The 9,314-nt window shown below is 36.0% G+C and overlaps 1 protein-coding gene across 1 annotated transcript; it reads right to left on the minus strand.

Moving 5' to 3' along the window:
- Positions 1–683: 683 nt before the first annotated feature.
- Positions 684–9,109, minus strand: LOC128026167 (schwannomin-interacting protein 1-like). The gene is made up of 7 exons (XM_052612979.1): positions 8,957–9,109; positions 7,278–7,396; positions 3,024–3,141; positions 2,680–2,880; positions 2,412–2,535; positions 1,980–2,073; positions 684–1,863 (listed from the first exon to the last, which is right to left on the minus strand). The coding sequence occupies exons 1-7, from the start codon at positions 8,984–8,986 to the stop codon at positions 1,773–1,775; spliced, it is 777 nt and encodes a 258-aa protein (XP_052468939.1). The 5' UTR covers positions 8,987–9,109; the 3' UTR covers positions 684–1,772.
- Between the last annotated feature and the right edge of the window lie 205 nt (positions 9,110–9,314).

Consider the following 9,314-nt stretch of genomic DNA (forward strand, 5'->3'; position numbering starts at 1 on the left):
ACAAGTTATAATTTTTAACTTAATTTTTAATCAACATATTGATTGAGTTTAACGTGCATTAAATTCCTTTAATCTGAAATAATGTCACATTTCCTCTGAATTTGACCATATTTGAGCATGAAACAACAAACTTTCACTGTGTCATGTTTTACATTTATAGAAATGAATATTACATATTATCATAAATACTGGGAATATTAAAATAGAAATTTAGCATTTATAGAAAGTGACTTTTTTTATTAATTACTTTCATTTTTATGTATTATGTATTTATCCATTCTTTCTCTTTTTATGACATTTAATATACATTCACATATTATTGGGTTTGCAGTCTTTACAGAGTTCAACAAGAGTGGAAAACCCACTAAAAACAACTAAACTGTTTTATTTTCCTTATTATTTGTGATCATCTGCTGGAGCTGACACATCATATCTCCTAAAAATGATGTAATATTGTGGTGCTGGACTCTTGGCCTGCGTAACAGCGAGAGAGCGGGAGCGCAGTGGAGTGTTTTGAGTAATCTGGCCAGACTGGCCACAAAAAGGAAGTGAATGTAACTCTACTCGACTCTCAGTTCAGATTCTATATGCTGACATTTCATGACAAAGTGTTATTTCCACAAAGTCACTGTGGAAAACTTAGATACAAAAATCAGATAAGTGAATTAAAAAAAAACGATGGGTACTTTTTTCACACTGTTATTTTTATTTATTGCATTTTTCATTTGTACAGGTTTCGTTTGTGGGACTGACCTAATACAGACCACAATGACACTTGTTTGGCGCTTCATCTTGTGACTCTGCAGAACAGTTGGAACTTAATAAGAAAACCGTTACATGTCATACTGGCACATATTAGGTCATTTATTTGTTCCTAATTTCCATTCACAGTTCTGTGCACAAATACATACAGCAATTCAACCATGCTGTCATCCACAGCTGTGAAACAGCAAATGCCACATTTGGATGAAAATGTAAATAAAATCGACATTATTAAAAGACTGACGTTAATAGTTCATTGTGAACACAAGAATCAAATACCACCACACCAGGCAGTGTCAAACAAATATAACATTAACATCACCCTAATATTCCCTTTTGGTTATGTTTAAGGTAGGAGAGCTCCATGCACAGCACATCAGCCAGTGCAAACACTGCGTCAGAGTAAACTAGAGTAAACGTATTCATCCCTAAAGAGAGATATTGCAGAGGGTTGATAAGCGAATCCAGTAATAATCTGCACAGAGAAGCAGTTTACTAGCTGAGATGCCTGGATGCATTTCCTTCATCTGTGGAAAACCACATATTTCAAAAATGAAAGTCACTGGGGTCTAATGTTGATTTGCATCCCCATCGACTTTCATCGCATGGACAAAACGTTTCCGAAACATTCATTGAAAATCTTCAAAAAGGGTTTGAATTACATGACTTTTGGGGTGAACCAGCCTTCTACTAGAGTTGTTTCCTATTATGGTCTGTTCAGTATGATGAAACCAGCAGATATTTCGCACGGGAGAAGATCCAGCCTGTCAGTGATTGATGATTCTTTCTTTATTTATACATAATAAAGGATCAACAGGATTTTCTCAGAGGGGAGTGTGTAACCCTCAGCTAAGGTGCGGGCATGCATGAACACGTACAGCATGTATAATTAACATACATCCACACAAAGCTTGGAACATAGGCAAAAACACACATCTATAAAAAGGATCTATCGTGAGTACACTGCTTCATTGTATAGTGAAACAAGTGGTTGGACCCTGCTGTTTGACTCAAAATGGAGAACCACAGCGACCATGGCAAGATGCTTTTGCTTTGGCTAGGGACTTCTCCATCATGTGCCTCTGCTGGCTATGTGCATGCCTGTTCAAAAACATAAACAAAAACAATGTTTTTTTTTTTTTTTTTTTTGCATGTACTCATCCCAACCTCTGTGTAAGCCCTATTTTAAGCAGCATTTAAAAGGGTCACAGCCTGACCTGGTTAGATCCTCCACATCTACCAGCATGGCATCCTGTTCCATGTGTAGTTCATCTCTCATGAGCAACAGCTGAACCAGTTCCTCATTCAGACCTGCACCGCAATTACAAGTCAAATCAACCTCGTCACTGCCATTACTAGAAAAAAAGAGTTTTGTCTTTCTGGTTGTTGCATAATATAACTTCATAGAAAAAGAAGTAAATATAAGAACATGACTAAACATTACAAGAGCATGTGTAAAACATATAAAGTAATACTGTAATACTATATATATAAAATGTAATGTTGCTCTTGTTATCTTTGCATTATTTCTGTTAACTTTTTTTTTTTGAAGTACACCCAGACAAAAAAAAAAAAAAAAAAAACTCTCAGAAAATAATAAAATAGCAAACTGGTTGCTTAGTTGGAATATTTCTGTCTGCTGCTTTTACCTTGTATCTGAGAGTGTAGGTCATTGGTGATGACCTGTAACTGTCCAAGACTCATGTCCCTCAGGTCCGCAGGCCTCAGATTCCTCTTCATTAGGCTCTCACTGATGTGTGGCAGATGTGGTAACTGTAACATAAAAAGTTAAGTGATGCTGAATGTATTGATTTAGTTTTTCTTATTAGCAAGTGCTCTGAGATGAAGTGAAGGCTCTTACAGCCTGCAGGCGGATAAAACAATACAACGCTATTTTTGGACTGTTGTCTGACTGACCAGGTCTGCCACGGGGGACCTGCGGTGTAGCTGAATCTGTCTCTCCACCTCCACCTGCATGCGGGCCATGGGACGGGCCAACGCCAGAGCCACACGGGCCTCCTCCTGCAGCCGCCGCTGTAGCCGCCAGAATTCTGAATCCTCTGAGTCCAGGTCTTCTTCTCCTGTATCCCGGTCAGAGAGTGAGGAACTCTGTTTACTCTATAGTGAGACAGGGCGAAAAAAAAAAAAGCACACACACACACACACACACACACACACAAAACAGTAAATCACATTATCATCACAGTTCCAAAATGTATAAGCACTTTGTTTTATATACGTTAAAAATCTAGGGTTTATACCATAGGTGACAATGGGGTGTCCAAGCTGGTCTCTGTTCTGCTGTCCTCTGCATCACTGTCCCTGTCACTGCTGCTGTCATTCACAAAGCACATCTGTAGATTCACCCCATTCTGAAGCCTAGAGTGAGAGTGCAGTGAGAATTTTTATTTTGTATTTTTCAAAATTAAAAGTTTGTTTCACTGTATTCATTGTACATGCAAGATTTGGTAACACTTTATAATAACTTTCATTTATAAATCATTAACACACATTATATAATGCTTAACAACTCTTTAGTTAATATATATTCTCATACCTAAAAATATGAAATAATGTTCTTGTTAATGTTTACTAATGAACTTACTATTACCCAATGATTAGCATTTGAGTTTACAAATGTCAGTACATTTTCAGTTCATATGATCTTCATTTGTGGGTCTTTGTTTTTTGTGTAGACCTCTATTTACACATCTTAACAAATGATCTATTCATGTTTTATTTATGTTTTTGCAGTACCCAAACTAAAGTGGAAACTATTCAGTATTTACAAATGTTAAATAATCATTAATACCTTTATGAGCAGTCAACTCGATGGTAAAAAGTGTCATGAAAGACCGGCATTTACTCTATTCACACATCTTTACTAATCATTTATTTATCATTTGATCATGTTTTTGCAAAGATTGATCTAAAGTTGAAACTATCCATCATTTGTTAACGCATATATACAATTACTAATCATTTAGGATCATTATGGGCATTGGACTTTTAGCTAATGTAACAAGGTTTTTGTAAAGAGTGGCTGGATAAGTTTAGCTAAATTCTTGCTAATAACCTTACAGATTGTAATGTTGATGCTATATATATATATATATATATATATACCGAGAGAAATAGTAATAAAATACAAATAATTTACATATAGTAACTGATGTGCCATTGGCTGTTGGTCTTTTATTTAGCCACTTTTCATTGTATATTAATAATTTTGTATAGTATGACTTTGTTGTTGCACAAATAAAAATAAATGTTCAAAAAGAAAGGTTTAGCAGAAAAAAAATGCAATGTGAGAGACATAAAAAAATAATTTTGCAAATGTTATTAACATAACTAATGCACAACAATGCAGGTTACTGCTATTTTACACAATCACACTGTCAGTTTTAATACGGTGTAGTTTGCTAAATGGATATTGTAGATATTTGCAATGGGGTGGAATACACAACAAGGCTCTTAAATTATAATCTTTAGAATGCATTTTGATTAATAACCAGTGTTATTTGAGAAAAAAATAATTAACTTCTTTGTGCAATAAACCGTTAAGTATAACTCTGAAATAATAACTTCAGATAGAATTTACTGAAATGAAAAAGAAAGAGTGAAAAAGTCTATTTTTAGTGTCTGTGAACCGCAGTGATGCACACTTCCCACAGAAAGCTTTGCTTGAACTTTTCTTCATTTGCAATAGAATTTTGTGGTTAAAGGTATTCAAAGGAAACATTGGCTATAGGCTTCAATAGAACTCTTCAGTGGCAGAGTTTACTCCTGTAGACTGGAAGAGACTGGTTCTGTGGTATCTCTTCTAAAGTTAATTCTGTGAAATATACACCGTTGAGTGTAGTGCAGGAAAATACTGTATGCTCTTTTTAATCAGCAACTCTCACACTAAAAACCATAGCCAGTCCATGGATTTGTGATGCAATAAAATTTCATAATATGAAGTAAGTGGTCAATGATAAGAGGCTTCTGTTTTTATTAAGAGAAAGCATTAAAAATAATAATTTTACTCTACAGTACATACAGTAATTTCAATGTTTAGTACAGATAAAAAAAAAAAAAAAAATTAGCACTATACCAGGCATATTTATTTGTCATGTATTCGCTTTTCATTCCCTTAGTCAACATATCAGACTCTCTGTTTAAATGTCATATTCTCCCATTTACGGTGTTCTTTACATTCAGTTCAATAGTAGAACAATAGAGTCTCTGGAATAGGTTTGGATAAGTGATATTCGAGTGAGCAGTCTAGTGGTGGTGACTTCTTCCACTGGTTGTGCTGGTAACAATGCAGTGGGGAAAGGAGCAGGAATTAGTTTCAACAGCCTTGAACATGAAGTGCTGGAGGATGCTGATCTCCCGGAGCACCAAAGGGTACTAACATCTGGAACACACAGATGTGGCCCTGGAGTAGGTGCAGAAGGTCCTTGTCTGGAATTGCAAACAAAATACCTTGAAGTGAAGGTTTGCTCGTCAGAGCTTAACCTTGTTGCAAATGTCTGTGTGTCTTCTGCTTCTCAGGGCTAGAGTCTAAACTTCATCAATCTGCTTTGTCTCTCTGAAGAGACAAGACTCTGAAGTCGTGGAATAAGTCTCTGAAGGTGGAAGTCATGGCCTAGTGGTTAGAGAGTTTGACTCCTAACCCTAGGGTTGTGGGTTCAAGTCTTGGGCCGGCAATAACACGACTGAGGTGCCCTTGAGCAAGGCACTGCTCCCTGGGTGCTGCAGCATAAATGGCTGCCCACTGCTCCGCGTGTGTGTTCATGGTGTGTGCTGTGTGTGTGCACTTTGGATGGGTTAAATGCAGAGCATGAATTCTGAGTATGGGTAACCATTCTTGGCTGTATGTCATGTCACTCACTAAAGTCTGAACACAGAGTAACTCTTTCCTCACAGGTTGAAGGCTCAGAACATGGTTCTATCTGTTGCTTCCTCAAAAGCTGGAGACTCAGGACTTGGTATCCATTATTTCCTTTTCCCTCATGAGCCAGAGGCTCAGAATTAAGGAATTTGTATGGCAGTCACAAACCAGAACCTTAGGGATCAGTCTCTGGGTGGATGAAGGGCAGAAACTGCATTTTAACCAGTGAGAAGCCCTGTCCTTCCTGACCTTGGTACCAGAGATCTTCTTCTTGCCCTCTGAGAGGTGTCTGGCTGTTGTCCTAGCATCTCTATCTCATGGCTTAGGATAGCTTTCTTATGTTAGTCCACCAATATAGTTATGTTAGTTTTCTAGGCCTACCCCAGTTTGAAAAACCTAAAGTTTAAAGTTTAGTGCCATCTGAAATTTTCATCTAAAATTAGGAATTTTATCAAGCTCCTAGTCATTTCTTTTCCAGGCTATTAAAGTGAAATAACTGAACATAAATATAGGAGCCTGATAAAAATCCTAATTTTAGATGAAAATTTCAAATGCTTTTGCATCTGAACTCTTCATATATATATATATATATATATATATATATATATATATATATATATAAATGTATATATGGCACTTATAAGTGATAACTATCGACACTGATCTCTTAAGGAGTATATTTATGCAGAAAGATTTTTTTTGCAGATTAACTGCTGACGTTTTCACTCTCCACAACATCTTTGCCTCAGCAATATCTAAATTCCCTCCCTATGTTATTTTTGAGAAAATGTGTCAAGTCAACAGACTCTCTTTCTCCAAATATTAAACAATAAGCACAACAGACTAAAATAGCCACAAAGCAAGATTTTTTTTCTTCTGTCAAACATTTGTTTGATCAAACCATTAAAACAAAGTACACTTAGATGTCGAGTGAGAAATGGGGTTGACTGCTCAAGTTATACATTTGATATGCAATGATACAGTGAGACGATTACAAGCCCAGCCCACAAAGACTGAAGTGCCTCATGATGAAACACACTGGACAAATGGTGCTTCATCATCTGGTGGCTAATGGGACAACACCAAAAATATTATCTGCTCAACCTTATAACATTTTTCACTTTTTTTATTCTTTTTACCAGTAGCTACATTATTTGTCAAAAGTTTGGAATAATTGTGATTTTTTTTATGTTGTTGATAGAAGACTGCATTTATTTCATAACAAATACTGTAAAAACTGTAATGTTGTCAAATATTATTACAATTTAGCCTGTTTTTTTTTTTCATGTTAATATATTTTAAATGTAAGTTATTCCTGTGATTGCAAAGCTGGAGTAACGATGCTGAAAATTCAGCTTTGCATCACAGGGATAGATTACATAAAAAGAAAGGTGTCATTTTAATTTGTAATAATATTTCACAATATTACAGCATTTACTGTATTTTTAACCAAATAAATGCTGATTTGGTGAGCATAAGAGACTATTTCCAAAAAAAAAAAAAAAAAACACTCACTTACACTAAAGCTCTGACCAGAAGTGCATACAGTGTCATCCCCCCTTTTCTCCCCTCCCCCCCAATAGTCACAATTACATAAAACACAACCCCAATCCACTGAACACAAGTGCACACTGACCGTGAGGACAGGCAGGTTTTGCTGCTCTTGCTGCAGCCAGTAAAGGTAACCGGTCCGTCGTCATAGAAACTGCCAAGGGCCAGCTTTTGCCTAATGGACTCCCTCTCATTCCTCTGGGCCTGAAAAAAAACACTGTCGACTTCAATAAATGAAGAGAATGCTCACAGACACAGTCTGCAGAAATATTTGATGTGGCATTTAAAAATAGATGTCATCCACTTTCATACAGCTACGTACAGCGGCTACTGAACGCTCATGACAGCGTTTAAATAACGTGCTGGATCTCAAGGGCATGAAGGTATCGGTGTGGAAAGAAGAGAGAAGCTATTGCTCGGAGTCTGGTTGGGAATGTATGATATAAATTCAGATTTTGTGCTTCTGTCAAAATCACTGCTGCCTCAATAAACTGCAAATTACAGAGATGAAGTGAAAAAAAAGGAGAAAAACCAGAACACATGGGAAGAGCACAGGCGCTCGACAAACACAAACACCAGCTAACTAACAAAAAACATGATCTAAGAGTTTTTCTAACATTCCCATTACGTTATGAAAATAATATTTCTAAATGTTTTTAGTGTTCAAAACGTGTTTTTTTTTTCTTATTTAAAAAAAATGTGCAAACACTCCTGTTATTATTTTGCAAACATTATGGGAATGTTACTTTTGATATGTTCCCTGAACATTTTGAAACCATTTAAAAAAAAAAAAACGTTACAAAAAACATCCAACTAAAACACCTCTGAAAAACAGTTCCGTAAACGATACATAATGTTTTTGTGTTAATGTTTGTAATGTAAAAAATGTAAAAAAAATGTAAAAAAAAAAAACAGATAACTTTGTACAAACACTATATTAATGTTACTAGCAGGACATTTGTAAATTTAAGAGATCCTTGCTGGAATATAAGCTAAAGTTCTGAGAACATTCTCTGTTAGAGGGGAAATACATAACTGTGCAACCATTCCTGATGTGATGTTATATATTGGCAAGAATCAAATATTCTCTCAGATCTTCATACTACACTCAATTTATTGCCATGGCAACACAGCTGCCTACTGGTGCTCAGAATGACTAACATTTAAAATAAAAAATAAAAACAGTATAATAATAAGGCTTATTACGGTGAAAGTCAATAGCTTTCCCTTCCTATATCAATAGACACACTTATTTTTCTCTACGCTCCTGCCCATGTTCCATTTTCAGGCTGATTGCAGGCCAGTTCCACTGATATTAACATTTCGATAAAAGGATACAGATGGCACCCGTAACACCAGTGTCATCAATAACTCAGCTCGTGATGTAATATTAACAATCTGCAAACCAGGTTTCCTGTACATTCTGAAAAATGTTAACAGCTTTGATTGCTTTCATTAGTGGATGAGATGTTGCCACTAGACTAGCAGTTAATGCTAAGCAAATGCAGCCATCCAAAAAAATGAAAAACATGACCTTGTGTGGAATGGGTGAAATCAATTCTATTTCAAGCAGCACATTTTCTTCAAGAGTAAATCTACAGGCTTTTTAACATCCTTCACTCAGAAGGAAATTCTTATAGCACCATAAATATGTTTATAATAAATAAAAATAAAAAAGCAAATGTAGATATACAGACACATTCATATAAGGCACACCGATGTCACGGTGCTTAAGACAATACAAGATATATTGACCTGTCTTACCTGGTAAACACATTTTTCCTGGTGCACCATCTTTCAGCTCATTGTATTGCAGCAGCCAAGCCCTACCTTCTACTGCAGTGTGTGAGCTACACCCTTGAGACCAGCATCACACACACGAAAGGAAGGGGGAGGAGGAAAAGAGCGCAAGCAAAGGAGGAGCACAAGCATCTTGCAAAGAAACACAGCCACTCAAAATAAAATTAGGCAGTAAACTAGATGTGTTTTGGCATTAATTTCACACTAGATGTTCGAAACTCACATAATATTTCACATACAATTTCACCAGATACATAAATGGCCCATATTAAATAATTAAATATAAAAAAAGACGAAGGATGTTTGATGATTTTTTGAATGT

This window comes from Carassius gibelio, chromosome A2 (assembly GCF_023724105.1).
Source record: "Carassius gibelio isolate Cgi1373 ecotype wild population from Czech Republic chromosome A2, carGib1.2-hapl.c, whole genome shotgun sequence".
In the NCBI taxonomy this organism is placed as follows: Eukaryota; Metazoa; Chordata; class Actinopteri; order Cypriniformes; family Cyprinidae; genus Carassius; species Carassius gibelio.

Excerpts from the sequence above, each read along its gene's own strand:
- LOC128026167 (XM_052612979.1), bottom strand. The coding sequence starts at position 8,986 with ATGGTGCACCAGGAAAAATGTGTTTACCAG. Across the intron at positions 7,397-8,956 it reads AGGAAAAATGTGTTTACCAG|GCCCAGAGGAATGAGAGGGA; the intron begins GTAAGACAGGTC and ends GTTTTTTTTCAG. Across the intron at positions 2,074-2,411 it reads CCTACACTCTCAGATACAAG|GTCTGAATGAGGAACTGGTT; the intron begins GTAAAAGCAGCA and ends ATTGCGGTGCAG.